Source organism: Lupinus angustifolius, chromosome LG19, assembly GCF_001865875.1.
Source record: "Lupinus angustifolius cultivar Tanjil chromosome LG19, LupAngTanjil_v1.0, whole genome shotgun sequence".
Taxonomy (NCBI): Eukaryota; Viridiplantae; Streptophyta; class Magnoliopsida; order Fabales; family Fabaceae; genus Lupinus; species Lupinus angustifolius.
The window spans coordinates 15,431,095-15,449,577 of record NC_032027.1 but is presented as its reverse complement, the minus strand read 5'-3'; the positions used below and the strand labels follow the sequence as shown (position 1 = coordinate 15,449,577).

General features: G+C 36.5%; 1 protein-coding gene across 1 annotated transcript; it reads right to left on the bottom strand.

The window, feature by feature from the left end:
• LOC109334267 (uncharacterized mitochondrial protein AtMg00810-like) lies at positions 14,020 to 15,054 on the bottom strand (the record flags this gene model as incomplete). The annotated part of the gene is made up of 1 exon (XM_019569930.1): positions 14,020 to 15,054. A coding segment is annotated over one exon (1,035 nt), but the record flags the coding sequence as incomplete, so codon positions are not given.

Here is an 18,483-nt window from a genome sequence, read left to right as displayed (position 1 = left end):
AAGTTAGGTTAATCGATTAACGTATGCCTTAATCGATTAACAGCATATTTTCATATGTATTTTCAATTACAAAAACTCAAATATGTTATGCACTTGATTCATACATGTTTAACACTAAGTTTATGTTATGCACTTGATTCATACATGTTTAACACTAAGTTTATGCCTAGGATGCACAGATACATGTATTTATGTGATGCATGAACATATTATGAATGACATATCTCAAAGATGAAATGATTTAAAGTTTTATGCATATGAGACATGTGTTAAGGTTACCTAAGCCTTAGACTCAACCTAAACTAGTTTCTAGTCTAAGTCTAGTACCAATCAAAAGACTTAAGCATGTTGATTTGTTGATGATCTTCAAGCTCTTATTAGCACAAGTTGTCCTCATCAAAACCATGACATATAATGAGAGAGCTTTTCAAAGTGCTCCTCTTGACATGTGCACTTTCAATCTCCCCCTTTATGATGATGACAAACACTACACCAATTATAATAACAATTGTTTGATGAATTAGCTTGAAGATTGTGTTGGCATGATTGATATGATACACGAATATTTCGGAAGTTGTTATTACGATCAACCTGCAAAATCAAAAACAACAAAACAACCTTTCTCTCTCTTTTGACATTATCAAAAAGATAACCCAGGTCAAAAATGAGGCAGAGATATGAGTTAAGCATAAAACGAAGTTAATGAATTAATTTGGGATTTAACTATTAACCTGTTTTATTTTTGGGTGTCTTGAACAAAGGCACTTGTTTAGACAATGAAATAGCCAATAGGTAAATAGAACGGCATACAAGATTTAATCAAATAGAAAGCAATGTTATCAACATAAAATCTCATATGATCAAGAACCATTCACATAACCAGATAAGCTATTCGACATAATTAAAACACAAAAATAATGGCATAGCAGAAAGAGTTGAAGTAGTCAGCAACTATTACAAACCATAATATGTCAATCAAAGATAGATAAAGAAACACGAATAAGTCCTGAAAACAGAAACAATAACTGAATCCATAAAGTGCCATAAAGAAGAAATAAACCCAAGGGTAAGATAACCTAGGTCTAAAGTCTTCTAAACTATGGTTGAGGTGTAGGATGGTCAATCTGATCATCAGGAATAGCAATGTTCTGGTCACCCCTGATAAGCACAGATAACTTCTGAAATTCTGAACAAAACATAGCATTCTGAGCTTCAACAGTAGATTGAATCATATTCCTCATCGCCTGAAATTGGTTGTCTGAATAGACAGTTTGACGCTCTTCAAATATGTTATACACTTGATTCATACATGTTTAACACTAAGTTTATGCCTAGGATGCACATATACATGTATTTATGTGATGCATGAACATATTATGAATGACTTATCTCAAGGATGAAATCATTTAAAAGTTTTATGCATATGAGACATGTGTTAGTTGACCTAATCCTTAGACTCAACCTAAACTAGTTTCTAGTCTAAGTCTAGTACCAATCAAAAGACTTAAGCATGTTGATTTGTTGATGATCTTCATGCTCTTATTAGCACAAGTTGTCCTCATCAAAACCATGACATATAATGAGAGAGCTTTTCAAAGTGCTCCTCTTGACATGCGCACTTTCATTATATGTTTTGCTTTTGCTCCTAATCAACCTATTTCCATCTTTGGAATTTTGGCTCAACAAAACTTGTTAGTTAGTTATGACTTTAAAAAAGATTCTCTCCTTCAAGCCCACTAATTGAACCAAATAATGATTAATATTTTCAAAATGTTTGATTCTTTGTTATTGTTTAGTCTTGTTCCCAGTTTCATGTAGGGAATTATGAATAAAACTAAATATCTGATATGGTTACTGTTTTTATAGTTTAATATTGTAATTTTTAAGTAATAATCCCAAGTGGTTGATGTACTTACCAACGTCAATTGGAATGCAAGCTATATTTTGATTAATAATAATTTTGTTTGCTTCCGATTTCATTTACTTTGGTCACATACTAAAATATGAATAAAACGTTGTATTTTAGTGGGTAATGTAAATTGACTTTATTTTTTTCGATTTCTTTAATAATTAATAGTCCAAATTTAAGAAAAATAAGAGCACAAAACAATTCCTTTTTCTTTTGGCTTTGCTAGGATTAGGTTCCAACTTTCTTGGAACTAAATGCCAATCATCATGTGCACTCGTGAACCACTGATTCCTTGGAATTTTCTCTGTGGAATGGAAGAATCTTCTACCAAGTTAGAACATGTCGCTACTCCCCGTCCACCAACTAAACTTTCCTTCGCCCAGTCTTTAAAAGAAGTTGATGATTTAAGCATCTCACAACTGCTACAACCTTGTGTCAAAGGCAATTCCATAGCCATCAAGATTCCAGAGGTAGATTACTAAGCTGGCTTTCAAAGATGCAAGAACCACTTACATGGCAAACTTATATTGTCTAAAGGAGATCACCCTCTGAAGTTCACGAATCTAAAAGCTAAGCTCTCTTCAATGTGGAACATGGTGGGGAATGGAGTGTTATCTCTTTAGGGAGGGACTTCTATGATTTCTCCTTTGTTTCATTGCAAGATATGAGGAGCATTTGTGCTATTGGATCTTGGAATTTAAAGCCAGAGATCATTCATTTATCCCTTTGGACTCCTGGCTTCAACCAATCATTGCATAAACTAACTCATTCACAATGTTGGATTAAGATTCATGGCCTTCTCCAGGAATATTGGAGCCTGAGAATCATCTTTTCTATTATTGGAGGGATTGGTACTCCTATTTCTTTGGAAGAGGCTACTCACAAAAGATCTTTTGGGCATTTTGCCAGAGTTTTGGTGGACATCAATCTAATGAATGCTATGCTAGAATAAATACTGGCTGAAAGAGAAGGCTTTGCCTTTTTTGGGTCTATTGACTATGAAAATTTACCTGATTTCTGCCTAGGACGCTTGTCTATAGGTCATTTAGCTTGTAATTGCAGAAGATCCAAAAGGGATATAATAGTAGAGGCTATAAAGCACATTCCTAGGAAGGAAAAGGTCACACAGAAACACTATATGGCTACAAAAACTGACAATTTAATCATTGATCTTGACATTGATAAGTCAACATAGGCCAATAAGGCAGGTCTAGAAAGAGTTAGTCTGACTCCTAGTGTGGAGGTTATTGTTGAAGAGTCTTCTGAAGTGGACATGGTGGAGGCTAGAAGTGAGAGATTTGTGGAGAAGGTTGCTGCAGAGAGGCTTGAACCAAGGGTCACTCCTTTAGCCTCTCATCTTCAGGATGATAATTTTATAGTCCAATCCACATATGAAATGGTGAATCATATTGCTTCTAGAGATTTGCGGATATTTGGCAGACTTTGGGCTGAGAAAGAGATAGAAGTAGACGAAGAGGATTTAGAGTCTTTTTGGTAGATTACACTTGATTGTGCAAAATTATTTGGATTCGGTTGAAGCTATTCAAAGTTGTATTAACAACTCTGGTCCTGATCAAGACATCTTAGATTAGGAAATTATTGTAGAAAGGGAACTGCTTTATACTTTGAAAGTGGAGGATGATTTTTGGATGGAAAAAGCCAGACTGAATTGGCATGTTAATGGTGATAGAAACACTGCTTTCTTTCACAGGGTGGCTAAAATTAGACAAATTACTAAAACTTTAGCAATTCTAAAATATGGGAATTTGGTGCTATCTAGCCAAGATGAGATAGAAAATCATGCTTTGAGATACTTCTCTAACCTTTATGCCTCTTCTAACATCACATGTCCAAACAATTTGATTGGTTTTATCATCCCTAATCCAGTGGTTGAGGAATATAATATTCTCCTTACTAAGTTGCCCTATTGTGATGAGATCAAATAAGTTGTCTTGGAGATGAATGGCGATGGTGCTCCTGGTCTAGATGGCTTTGGGGGTTGCTTCTACCATGCTTTTTAGGACATAGTTAGTCTTGAGGTGTGTGAAGTTGTCATTTATTTCTTCACTCATGGTTGGCTTCCTTCAAATCTTAATTCCAACTTAGTTGTGCTTATTCCTAAATTCCCTAGAGTTGACAAAATTGAGGACTTTAGACCAATTGCTCTAGCCAATTTTCAATTTAAAATAATCATAAAAGTGTTAGCTGACAGGTTGACTTTGATTGCTCCTAAAATCATTTCTTCTCAACAAAGATGTTTTATTAGAGAGAGGCACATTCATGATTCCATATGTATTGCCTCAGAAGCAATTAATCTGCTGGATCACAAATCTTATGGTGGCAACATAACAATTAAATTAGACATTAGGAAGACTTTTGACACTATGGACTGGTTCTTCCTATTGGATACTCTCAGAGCTTTTGGATTAGATGAAAAGTTCATTAATTGAATAAGGGTAATTCTCCTATCAGCCAAGTTGTGTATAAGAGTCAATGGTAAGTCTGTTGGCTTCTTCTCTGCTTTTCTGCGTGACTGAGGATGTCTTCAGTAGAAGGATCTCTAAGCTAATGTTGGATGGTCTTTTTAGTCTCATATTGTTAGGTATCAGTGGCCTAGGAACACCTAGAAGGGGGGGGGGGGGTTAATAGGTATAGCGGTTATCAATCACCGCTTCTTTAACAAAAACCCCACTGCTAGAAATAGCCCAGTTAATCGATTAACAACACGCCTTAATCGATTAACTAATGCACATAACAGAATGATCAGACATGCATATTGCACAGTTATTTAAACACAATTGAACAGAGATAATACAAATATTTTAAGCACAAATAATAAGCATATGGCAATAAAAAAATGTCAAAAATATTAGTTGCATATTCAATTTATAACAACAAGAAACTTTAAAGAAGATTCAGAGAGAAAAAGAGTGCACAAAGGATTTTTATCCTGGTTCATTTGCGGTCTAGTGCAAACTACATCCAGACCTCCTATTCTGATATAGGGAGATTTTCTTCTTCACAATATTGAGTTAAAGTATGAATACACACACCAATTCAATTACAAGCACATAGGACGCTTCTTTCTTGAAATCTAGGACCCCTAAATCCTTGGTTTGACTCTACCCTTCGCCTGAGAAAACCTTTCTCACGAAACAACCCCATCCATGATTCTTGTCCTCAAATCAAGACCTCCTAGCCTTGGTGAAGAACCTCAATCTCTATGGTGATCTGACACCAAGAGGCTAATCCAGAAATACACAAAAAAAAGGTTAAACAGTAAGGTATACTAAGAGCAATAATGCTTAGAATATAACAAGAAAAGACTCAAAGACTAACCCACTCACTAATCACTCAAGCCATCAAGAAAAAATATGAGTTAATCAAAACATAAATCAAGTAATCTCTCTAAAAATCTATCTAATGCATGAACATGTGAGCAAGATAAGAATGAGTGTAAAAGTATGTAAAACAGTATGCAAAAACCAGAAATCTGATTAACATAATAACTCTCTACTCACACATGCAATCTCTCTTGCAAAAACAATAAACAATATGCAAAATGCAATGCTATGGTTTTCTGAATGTTGCCTCTTATTTATAGCAAGGTGTTTAGGCGGTTAAATTCGTTGCAAACAGTTAAACGGTTGAACCAAAAATCAGTTATAAAAATAACAGACCAGTTAATCGATTAAGACTACCCGTTAATCGATTAACCATGCAACAAAATGACACAAAAAACAGTTCAAACAGAAAACACTGATTTAATAGAAAAGCAGTTGAGTTAATCGATTAAGTCACCACGTTAATCGATTAACTAGCACATTAATGCACATGTTTCGAAAGGTAAACTTATCATATGTTTTGCACAACATATATACATGTTCTAGCAATTATATTATGCCTAATATACAAATGTAACATGTATGATTAATGCATGAACATACAACTAACTAGATGATATGTCTCATGGATATGATATGACAATTAGGATGGCTTGAGAGACTAGCACCTAGGTTCACCTAACCTATACTCACTTACTACGACACACATCCCAGACTACTTAGAATATTGACTCAAATTATGTCCTAGTCTAGATATGACCAAATGAGCATAAGGCATGTTGATTGTTGAGCCACCATCAAGCTTTAATAGAACCTTGTCTTCATCAAAACATAGGCAAAGAATTGCTAGTGCTATCCTTGACACTTTGCACTTTCAATCTTCCCCTTTTTGATGATGACAGACACCATATCAAAATTCTTTAAATGTTGACGTATTAACTCGATGATGAATTTGCAGAATGGTTTTTAATGGTTGTTTTTCAAAGAACAAAGTTGAAGCGCATTTGCTTCCTTGTAGGTAAGCAAATATTATACGGAAGTTAGGTAAAACAACCTGCAAAAACTATTACACAACCTGCAAAATATATGTAACACAACAAGCAACCTTTCTCCTCCTTTTGACATTATCAAAAAGATAAAAGTATTCAATTCTAGTCAAAAGTTTGGAGAGTTATGATGGTTATAACAGACTGTAATTAATCAATTAATTTTAGGCAAGTAACTAATCAACCAGTTGTAAGAAGCTTGAACAAATTCATAATTGTTACATCATTTAATCGATTAAATGATGGCCTTAATCGATTAAATTGACAACAAACATCAACAATATAGTTTTAATGGCATGAAGGGTTATGCTAAATCAAATTGAGCATGAAATGATTAAGCATTGGAAATTTTTGAGCAGTTAGCAAAAGGCATAATCATTCACTATAATCACATATACCAATCATGATCAAGATCCATTTAAAACAAAGTAGAGTTATATTTGCAACATAATTAAAGATCAAGTATGAACAAGATAATTCGAAATCATTTTAACACGAAGCCAAGTTGTAAAGCTATAATTCAGCAGAAGTTTTAGAATTATTACAATCCAAAAGTAAAAGCAGCAATGCAACATAAAAGATAAGTTCTCAAGAGGGAACAAGGATCAAAAAGTCCATTATCTAGGAAGGATAAACTAAGACTCTCAGGGTTCCTATCTAAGGATGAGATGAAGAATTATGGTTTTTAGGAATCGACGAGCTACTACCACCCTTGATGAAGGCACTCAGCTTGTTGAACTCAACACACATTCTTCTAGTTTGTGAGTCAGTAGTGGTCTGAATATGGTTCTGCAAGGATTGGTAATGGTTGTCAATGTACGCATTCTGACGCCTCAAAATGCTCCAGATCCGTATGATATGAGTCCTTAAGAGACTGAAAGTGAAGATCCATCCTATTGTTGAGACGTTGTTCCATAGCATCCATGTAAGCTTGTCCAAAAGCAAGTTCTTGTGATGCATGTCCTGAGTACTCCCCCTGAGTTGCAGCAAATGGCTCTTGGTTATTATCTTGGTCATCTTCACTAGAAGGGTCAAGATTGACATTGTTGAAGTCCTCTTGATATTTCCATGTGTTGCCATACTTGTAGATGCCCATTTTATGAATCAGACTTTCACTAATCAAGTGATCCTTTTCTGAGCAGTCCATCACTATAGTATCTAAAACATCAATATGTAGATAATCAATAACTCGGGAAATGAAGATACTCTAAAGAAGCAACCTTGATTGAGAAGTGGAGACGCTATGCATGACCTTCAGAATTTCTTCAGGCCAATTTATCATGATTTTCTTCTTCACAACAAACATGAACCTCAAATCATTCACCATAGGTTGTGCATGATTTGTGTTCCTCTGAAACAATATGTAGGCAATCAAGTAGTGTAGGAGTCTGTTTTCCACGGACAGTGACCCAGCTTTAGTCATTTCGCCCTGAACATACAGTTGAGGTCTACACAAACACGACTTATATATTTCAACAACATCAATCGAGTTGTTGTTTGCCTAGCCACAATCGCTTAAAGTATCACCAGTACAAGCTAAACCACCCACATTCATAAAGATATCTTCATTAATCTCAAACAGTTTTCCAGCAATCATCGACCACTAGTTCCCATCTTTGTATCTGAAGTTAGCATAGTATTCCCTAACTAGAGCATGGTAAATAATACCTTTCAATTCCAAGAAGGGGACAACCCCTTGAGCTTGCAAACCATGCGGAAAATCGAAGTTCTGTTCCGCTAGCCAAGTCAAATTCACAAACCGAATGTATGTAGGTTTTCTTCCCTGAAATTTCAGCAAACGGGTTTCTTGTAGAATCAATGAATAGTATGGGTCATCGCGGTCCTACCTTGCATGTTGAGGTGGCATGGTTTTTAGGGCACGCAGTGGACGTTGCACGGTTGTCTTGATTCTCTTGCCATGTCCGCTGTCCATTGCAATTAAACACTGAACCGTGATGAAGATTTAGAGGAAGGATAGAGGGAAACTTACGGTAGGGTTTTCAATTTGGGGAAAACGAATTTCTTGGAAATAGGAGATGAGGAAGCCGATTTATAGAGTGGAAATGGAGTGGGGTGATGCAGTGTGGGCTAGGTTAAAGCTTAGGGATGATGTTAGACTTGTTCCTCTGAGATTTGAGAGAAGAGAGGATGAATGGGGTTTTCTAAAATGCCCAGAAACGCTTCTTTTTCTGATATACTAATGTTGTTAATCGATTAATAGCATCCCTTAATCGATTAACCTGAGTTAAAAATGTCAGGTTTAAAAATGTTGGCCCAGGTAATCGATTAACTGATTGACTTAATCGATTAAATGCATCACATACAATGTTTTGGATGTTTTTAAAAGCATGCATGGATTTCAAACTTATTGGCAAATGAATTTTAAACTTAAAAGCATGCGTGGATTTTACTCGTGAGAGAATAGCCAAGGAAAATTCCTTCATTAGCTTTTGTATCAAACTTGCCCAAGTTATCCTTACCATTGTTTAGAAAAACAAAACATTTACAACCAAAAACATGCAGATGACAATTGTTTGGTTTTCTACCTTTGAAGAGTTCATAGGGGCTTTTCTTAAGAATAGGTCTTATAAGAACTCGATTCGAAACATAACACGCATTGCTAATTGCATCAGCCCAGAAATATTTTGGGAGGTTAGTTTCATTTAGCATTGTTCGAGCCAGTTCTTCTAAGGACCGATTATTTCTCTCTACAACACCATTTTATGGAGGTGTTCTAGGAGCAGAGAAATCGTGGTTGATCCCAAGATCATCACAGAATTCTTCAAACGAAGAGTTTTGAAATTCTCCCCCATGATCACTACGTATACCAGCCATTTTTAGAGATTTTTCATTCTGAACTCTTTTAGCATAAATGCTAAAGGCTTTGAATGTCTCATTCTTGTGAACTAAGAATAGAGTCCAAGTATATATAGAAAAATCGTCCACTATAACAAGAGCATTGATAAGTGCCAAACATACCTAAATTTCATACACTTTTATGACACTTATCTTAAGCATAATTGGAAAAAACCAACTTAAAACAATACTTTTTGTATAAAATATCACAATCTTGTATATTTGTATGTGAATTTCTTTTTATTTTTTTATTTTGTAGGATTTAGAAAGAAGAAAAAAAGAGAAAAAAGACTCATGGTCAAAGAGCAAAAAAGTCAAAAAACAAGGTGCTCAACCAGGCAGCTAAGCGTGGACCAAGCCCCGCTAAGCTGACCTAGACACCAGCCTGACTTGGACACCACCTGGACCAAGCTGCTCAAGCAAGCAGCTGAGCGGACCTGCTTGGCCGCTCAGCCTAGGACCAACTTAGTCCTGGCACGGGCAGACATCAGCTTGACACGGTCAGACACAAGCTTGGCACATGCCCAAGCTGCTGAACAAGCAGCTTAGCGGTCCAACCAAGCAGTTTAAAATAAAAAATTTCAAACTATCCCATAAAATCAAATTGAGAAAAAAGTTCTAAGAGAGCATTAGGGGGGGAACTTGTGGACTTTGCTTCTTAAAAGAAAAAGAAAAACTCAATCTTAAAAAAAAATGAAAAAAGAAACAAAAAGAGATTGAGAAAAATAGAAGCCAAGGTTCAAAAAAGTAAAAGAGGTTGGAAAACAATAACGGAAAAAAGAAGAGTAAAGAATTCCATTGAATTTTTTTCAAAATGCTCTCTTTTTAAAACTTAGCCTTGAAAATCTAGAAAAACCATTATCCAAACCAAGCCCAATTACAACCAAAATGAAGACCTTACTGATCTTTGATTAATTATGCAATTTAAGAGAATAGGTGAGATGAAAAACAAGTTCAAATTACTAAAACCAAATGCTTGAAAAATTGAGTGAAACACTTTTCCTCCAAAAGTTCTAACTTTGAACTTGCGTGCAAAAGAAACACTTTTTGGTTAGAAGAATATTTGCTTAGGTCAATTGGTACACAGTTTTTATAAGCAAAAGCATTAATTTCTTGTTTGAAGCATTATGTGTCTAAATTCACAAACCATGAAAAATCGCATTGAAATTTATTTTTGACATGCTTATACATTAGAAATAATGTTGATCATCATTATTATTTTTAGCCAAATTGATTTTCGGATAATTTTCACCTTTTGTTTGAGGACAAACAAAGTTTTAAGTTGGGGGGAGTTTGATAAGTGCCAAACATACCTAAATTTCATACACTTTTATGACACTTATCTTAAGTATAATTGGAAAAAATCAACTTAAAACAATACGTTTTGTATAAAATATTACAATATGGTATATTCGTATGTGTATTTTTTTTGTATTTTGTAGGATTTAGAATGAAGAAAAGAAGATAAAAAAAGATTCATGGTCAAAGAGCAAAAAAGTCAAAAAATCAAGGTGCTCAACCAGGCCGCTAAGCGTGGACCAAGCCCTGCTGAGCTGACCTGGACACCAGCTTAACTGATTCTGTTTTTCAGTTTTTCAGTTTCAACAACTTAAAAATCAGTTAGGTTAATCGATTAACGTAAACCTTTAATCGATTAACTGCATTACAAAAACGTGTTCCAGTGGCAACCACTTTACACAGCAGTTGGGTTAATCGATTAAAGGTATGGTTAATCGATTAACACTAAATAAAATATGTATTTTCAAATAGAAAACATCAAATATGTTATGCACTTAGATAATACATGTTTGACACTTAGTTTTATGCCTAGAATGCATATATACATGTATTTATGTAATGCATGAACATATTATCAAATGAACATATCTCATGGATGAAATGATTTAAAGATAAATGCATATGAGACATGTTTTAGGTGCCCTAAGCCTTCGACTCAACTTAAACTAGAAACTAGTCTAAGCCTAGTACCAAATAAAAGACTTAAGCACGTTGGATTGTTGGTTATCTTCAAGCACTTTTAGGCACACGTTGTCCTCATCAAAACCATGACGTTCAAGGAGAGCTTTCCAAAGTGTTCCTCTTGACATGCACACTTTCAATCTCCCCCTTTTTGATGATGACAAACTCTACATCAAGTTCATCAATTTTAAAGTAACAATTGCTTGATGAATAAGCTTGAAGATTGTGTTGGCAAGGTTGATGGAATGCGCACATTTATCGGAAGCTGTTATAACGATCAACCTGCACAATTGAGAAGCAACAAAACAACCTTTCTCCCCCTTTTGACATTATCAAAAAGATAACCCAGGTCAAAAAAGCTAGGAAGAGATATTAGTTAATCATAAAACAATGTTAATGAATTAATTTGGGTTTTAACAAATTAACCTGTTTCATTTATGGGTAAATTGAACAAATGCGCTTTATTGGACAAAAAATAGCTAATAAGAAGTGAGAATGGCATGCAAGATTTAATCAAATATTAAGCATTGTAAGCATTATTAAATCTCAAATGATCAAGATCCATTCACTAAGGCAAATAAGCTATTTTGACATAATTATAGCAAAAACACAAACATTTGCATAGCATAAAGAGTAAAGAAAGTCATGAAATAGTACAGGCCATAAAGTCAAATAAAAGACAAATAGCAAAATACGAATCAGTTCTGAAAGCAACAACGATAACTAAATCCAGAAGGTGCCACAAGATAAAAATAAACCTAAGGATAGGATAACCTAGGTCTAAGGTCAGCTAAACTAAGGTTGAGGCGGAGGATAGACAGGCTGATCATCAGGCACAGCAGTGTTCTGATTTCCCTGGATAAGCATAGACAGCTTCTGAAATTCTGAGCAGAACATGGCATTCTGAGCCTCAGCGGTAGACTGAATCATAGTCCTCAGCTCCTGAATTTTGTTATCGGTGTAGGCATTCTGACGTTCCTCGTATTGCTCCATACCTGCAAAATAAGAGTCCTTCAGCCCTTGGAAGTGCAGATCCATGCGGTTGTTAAGTCGTTGTTCCATGGCTTCCATCTGAGCTAAACCAAACACAGAGCTCTGAGGTGCTGTTCCAGACGACTCCCCCTGATTAGTTGCATTCTGATTACCCAAATCCTCCTGATGCTCATTATCCGACAAGTCCAGATCAAAGGTGGTATAGTCCTCCTGATACTGCCATGTAGTACCATACTTGTAAATTCCCATCTTATGAATGAGACTCTCACCCACCAAGTGATCTTTATCAGTGTACTCAGTAATGATGGTATCAGAAATGTCAATGCGCAAATAATCAACAATGCGGGATATGAAAATGCTATACGGGAGCAGCTTGGACTGAGACAATGAAACGCTGTTCATGATTTTCAGAATCTCCTCAGGCCAATTGATCATCACGTTATTCTTTACAGCGTACATGAAACGCAAATCATTCACAGTAGGCTGTGCATGATTAGTGTTCCGCTGCACTAATATGTAAGCAATAACATAATGCAATAACCTGTTCTCAACAGAAAGTGACCCTGCCTTGGTCAGTTGACCCTGAATATACAGATGAGGGCCCCGAAGGAATGACTTATACACATCAACGGGATCAAAATTGTCCTTGACCCAAGAACAGTCCCCTATTCCAAAACCAGACGACGATAAACCTCCAACATTCAGAAATAAATCCTCACTCATCTCAAACAGATTACCGGAAATCATGGACCAATATTTGCCATCCTTGTATCTAAAATTAGCGTAAAATTCCCTAACTAGAGCAGGGTATACGCGTCCCTTCAATTCCAAAAACTGAACGGCTCCTTGAGCCTCCATGTCATGCGGAAAACTAAAGTTTTGTTCCGCTAACCAGGTTAAGTCGGCATACCTGATGTATGTAGGCTTGCGGCCTTGAAATTTTGCCAACCGGGTCTCTTGCAAAATGAGGGAATAATAGGGGTCACCGCGGTCCCGAGTGGAGGGTGAGCCGGTTTCCCTTCTTCGAATGCGCGTTGCTGTAGTCTTGACCCGCTTTGGACGACTCTGCTCCATTGAAGATGATGAACTCGAAACTGAGATTGATGAACAGAGGGGCAAAGCCTAACCTAGGGTTTGGATTGGATGATTCGGAATTGAGTGGATTTTTGGATGAAATAGAATGATTTCGGAAGGTTTGAGAGGTTTAGGATGAGGTTTACTTAATCCTATTGCACCTGGATTAGTATTGTTGCTGTTTCAGAAAATCAAGGCGCAAAGAGGTTGCGAAAAGGTCAGAAAAAGTGCAAGACCGAGACACTGTTTGCCTTTAACGTACTGGTTTTAATCGATTAACGGGATGGTTTAATCGATTAAAACAGTGTAAAATTTGAATTTTCAAAAAAAATTGCCCAGGTAATCGATTAACGGGCTGTTTAATCGATTAAGTTTTAGAAAATTTGAATTTTCCAGAAATGAAGCCCAGGTAATCGATTAACTATTGGCATAATCGATTAAATCAGAGAAAATTTCGTTTTTAGGCAGCAGAGTGGTTTCGACTTTTTAGGACACACGTATGCATTATTACAGATTTATCGAGACATATATAATCACATTAAGAAGTTAATCAAGAGATATATTTTTGCATTTTTAACATATATCATTCAAACATGAAACACATAGGCATAGAGAAGCAAGACAATTTATGCAAACAGCTAAACAATTTTTAAACAAGATATTGTTCATCAAGAATTCCTAGTTCTCTCCTTAGAACATAGAAGGTATCCCTGGGAAGGGGCTTGGTGAAAATATCTGCTAACTGTTTAGATGTTTCCACAAATTCAAGAACACAGTCACCTTTTTGTACATGGTCACGCAAAAAATGATGTCTAATTTCTATATGCTTTGTTCTAGAATGCAAAACGGGATTCTTGGATAGGTTAATGGCACTTGTATTATCGCATTTTATTGGGATCTTTTCAAGTTTAAGACCAAAGTCCTTAAGTTGCTGCTTCATCCAAAGGATTTGAGCGCAACACACACCAGCGGCAATGTATTCCGCTTCAGCGGTGGACAAAGCAACACAGGCTTGCTTCTTGCTGTGCCATGCTACTAATGAACTGCCCAATAGGTGGCAAGTACCACTAGTGCTTTTCCGATCCAACTTACATCCGGCGAAATCGGAATCGGAATAACCCACCAAGGATAGTGAGGCATCCCGAGGATACCATAATCCCATGTTAATAGTTCCTTTTAGATATCTCATGATTCTTTTAACAGTTATATAGTGTGATTCTCTAGGTGATGATTGATATCTCGCACACATGCATACACTGAACATGATATCAGGTCTACTTGCAGTTAAGTAAAGTAAAGACCCAATCATACCACGATACTTCGTTACCTCGATTGCTTTTCCTTTCTCATCTTTGTCTAAGTAGCAAGCAGATGCCATAGGTGTGGAAGCTTCCTTACATTTGTCCATTTCAAATTTCTTGAGTAGCTCTTTGCAGTATTTCGCCTGATGGATGAATATCCCACTTTCTAGCTGCTTTATCTGCAATCCTAGAAAGAATGTGAGTTCTCCCATCATAGACATTTCGAACTCCCCCTGCATCATCTCAGAAAATTCTCTACACAAGATATCATTAGTAGATCCAAATATTATGTCATCTACATAGATTTGTACAAGCAGAACATGATTTTCTGATTTTCTAATAAAAAGCGTTGTGTCAACCAAGCCTCTCTCGAACCCTTTTTCTAAAAGAAAGGTACTAAGTCTGTCATACCAAGCTCTAGGAGCTTGTTTGAGACCATATAGTGCCTTTTTAAGTTTGTAAACATGGTTCGGATATTTAAAATTTTCAAAACCAGGCGGTTGGTCAACATAAACTTCTTCTTGAATGTATCCATTCAGGAAGGCGCTTTTTACATCCATTTGAAAGAGTTTGAAGTTCATTAAAGATGCAAAGGAAAGAAGCATTCTGATGGCCTCTAGTCTGGCTACAGGAGCGTAGGTTTCGTCATAATCGATACCCTCCTCCTGGTTGTAGCCTTTGGCCACCAAACGTGCTTTATTTCGAATTATTAAGCCAGATTCATCAAGTTTATTTCTGAAGACCCATCGAGTACCAATTACGGGATGATCATTAGGTTTGGGGACCAAGTCCCACACATGATTGCGCTCAAACTGGTTTAGCTCTTCTTGCATAGCTATACCCCAGTGTACATCCTCAATGGCCTCATCAACGGTCTTAGGCTCAATTTGCGATACAAAAGCTACAAAATTACAGAAATTTCGTAAGGAACTACGGGTTACCACTCCCGTAGATATGTCACCTATAACTTTATCAATTGGGTGAGCTTTCTTTGTTTTCCACACGGTAGGCATGTCTGAGTGCTCTTGAGGTTCGATTTGACCTTCATCATTGGCTCCTTTTTCATTATCCATGTCCTTGGAGTATGCTTCTTCCAAAGCACCTGCAACATCATCAGAAACGACCTTTCTCTTCTCTTTTGGAGAAGATTCGTCAAACTGTACATGGATAGACTCTTCAACTTGCATTAAATATTTGTTAAAGACTCTGAACGCTTTGCTATGAATCGAGTATCCCAAAAATATTCCCTCATCGGCTTTAGAGTCGAATTTCCCTAAGGCCCGCTTTCCATTATTTAATATAAAACATTTGCAACCGAAAGCGTGAAGATGGGATATATTTGGTTTGCGGCCTTTTAAAAGTTCATAAGGAGTTTTGTTCAAGTTTGGCCTTAAGAGTACTCGATTTATAACATAGCATGCAGTATGAACTGCATCAGCCCAGAAGTACTTGGGGGTATTACTTTCGTTAAGCATGGTTCTCGCTAATTCTTCTAAAACACGATTTTTCCTCTCTACAACTCCATTTTGTTGTGGAGTGCGAGGAGCAGAGAACTGATGCAAAATGCCATGCTTATCACAGAATTTGTCGAACTGAAAGTTCTCAAATTCTCCCCCGTGATCACTTCGTATATATATTATTTTTAGGTTAAGTTGGTTTTGGATTTGCTTGGCAAGATTTTTAAAATTTTTGAACGCGTCGCTTTTTGATGATAAAAACAATGTCCATGTAAATCTAGAGAAATCATCAACAATAACTAGAGCGTAGTAACTACCACCAAAACTCATGATTTGTGATGGTCCAAACAAGTCCATATGGAGTAGCTCCAAAGGTCTTGAGGTGGATATCACATTTTTATTTTTAAAAGAGTTTTTGGTTTGTTTACACTTTTGACAAGTGTCACAAATTTCTTTAGTTTTAAAATTCAATTTTGGTAGCCCCTCAACTAGTTCGTTTGATGATAATTTATCTAGATGCTTTATATGGATATGTGCAACACGTCTATGCCATAGCCAGATGTCATCTTCTTTAGAAATAAGGCATTTTGAAAATAATGTAGTGACATCGTCCAAATTAACCATGTAAATATTATTTATACGGTGACCAACAAATTTAACGTTATTAGATAAAATATCACGAATGACACAACAATCAGAATCGAAGGATACACGATTACCTTTATCGCAGAGTTGGCTTATACTCAACAAGTTATGTTCTAGTCCTTCAACATAAAGGACATTATCAATCAGAGTTTGGGATGAGTTACCAACTGTTCCTGTGCCGAGTATCTTTCCCTTGTTGTTGTCTCCATAAGTGACGTATCCTTTTCCTTTAAGTGAGAGATCCAGGAAATTTGATCTATCACCTGTCATATGCCTCGAACACCCACTATCTAAGTACCATTTTTGTCCATGTGTTCGGAGACATACCTGCAAAATAGATTACTTACTTTTCTCAGGTACCCAATTGGTGTTGGGTCCTTTTCTGTTAGTGATTAGGGAATTATCTCCCTTCTTTTTCCATACATAAACTCCGCTAGGTATACCATACTTTTTGATATAGCATGAATGATAAGTATGACCATATGTGTTACAATAAAAACAAGTAGGAGAATGCTTATGATATTTGTTTTTAGCTTGAGCTACCGGTTTTCTATATGGTCGCTTCTTTTTAGCAGTGCGAGTATAACCTAGACCAGTTCGATCACCAACATTTCTAGTTTGATTAAGCAGGTTATCTAATTGCAGTTTACTGTTTGTGAGACGTGTGAGTTTTTCATTTAGTTTAAAATTGTCCTCTTGCAAAGTCTCGCAAGTCTCACAGACAGGTTTTTGACATAAGTTACTAGCAGAGCAGTTACATGAACTACAAGAATAGATGAGATCTAAAGTTTCATTTTCCAGTTTTAATTCATCTAATTCTTTTTGTAATTGGCTTATTTTTTGTTCGTTTATCAGGATTATTCTTTTCCTATCAATGTTAATTCTAGCCAATTTCTTTAATTCATCATGCAACTCGACATAAGCATCATACAATACATCATAAGGAGGTGAATCATTCGAAGTGGATGAGGTGTCAGAATATACCTCATCATTGCCCTTGCATGAGTCTGAATTTGTATTGATGTCAGATCTGGCCATCAGACACAGCTTTGCTGACTCCTCCTCACTATAGGTGCTCGATGTCGATTCCTCCTCAGGTACATCCCAAACGATGTAAGCTTTCTTGGATTTGAAGTCCCTGGGAGTGCTCTTCTCTGAATCAACCTTCTTTAGGTAGGTTGGACACTGAAACCTCATGTGCCCTACCTTTCCACACTCATGGCAAGTGAAGCGATCCTTGTTATTCTTGCCTTTACTGGTTGACTCTTTCGCTTCCTTCTTTTGAAACTTTTTGAGTCCTCCTTTTCTTTTAATGAATTTGCTAAATTTTCGGACTAGGAGACCCATAGTTTCATCATCTAGATCGGAATCAGATTCATCATCAATTTTCTCTTCTTTGTCTTTGGAGGTCGTGGCCTTCAAAGTGATGCTCTTCTTCTTCCGGTCTGATTCTTCATTCATGGTCAAGCGACCCAACTCCATTTCATGCTCTTGAAGTTTTCCAAATAAAGTAGCTAAAGGCATAGAATCTAAATCTTTAGACTCAACAATTGCAGTCACCTTTGGTTGCCATCTCCTGTCAAGACAACGCAAAACTTTATTAGTTAGTTCACCTCTAGCAAATGATTTATCGAGAGCAACTAAATGGTTGACAATATGAGTGAATCGCTTTTGCATATCACATATTGATTCGCTTGGTAACATGCGAAACAACTCATATTCGTGGGTCAGCGCGTTCAGTCTTGCGCGCTTGACTTCGCTAGTGCCTTCGTGAGTCACTTGTAAAGTGTCCCACATTTCTTTCGCATTATGGCACTGCGAGACCCTAAAGAATTCATCATATGATAGGGCCGATGTGATGATGTTTTTGGCGCGCAG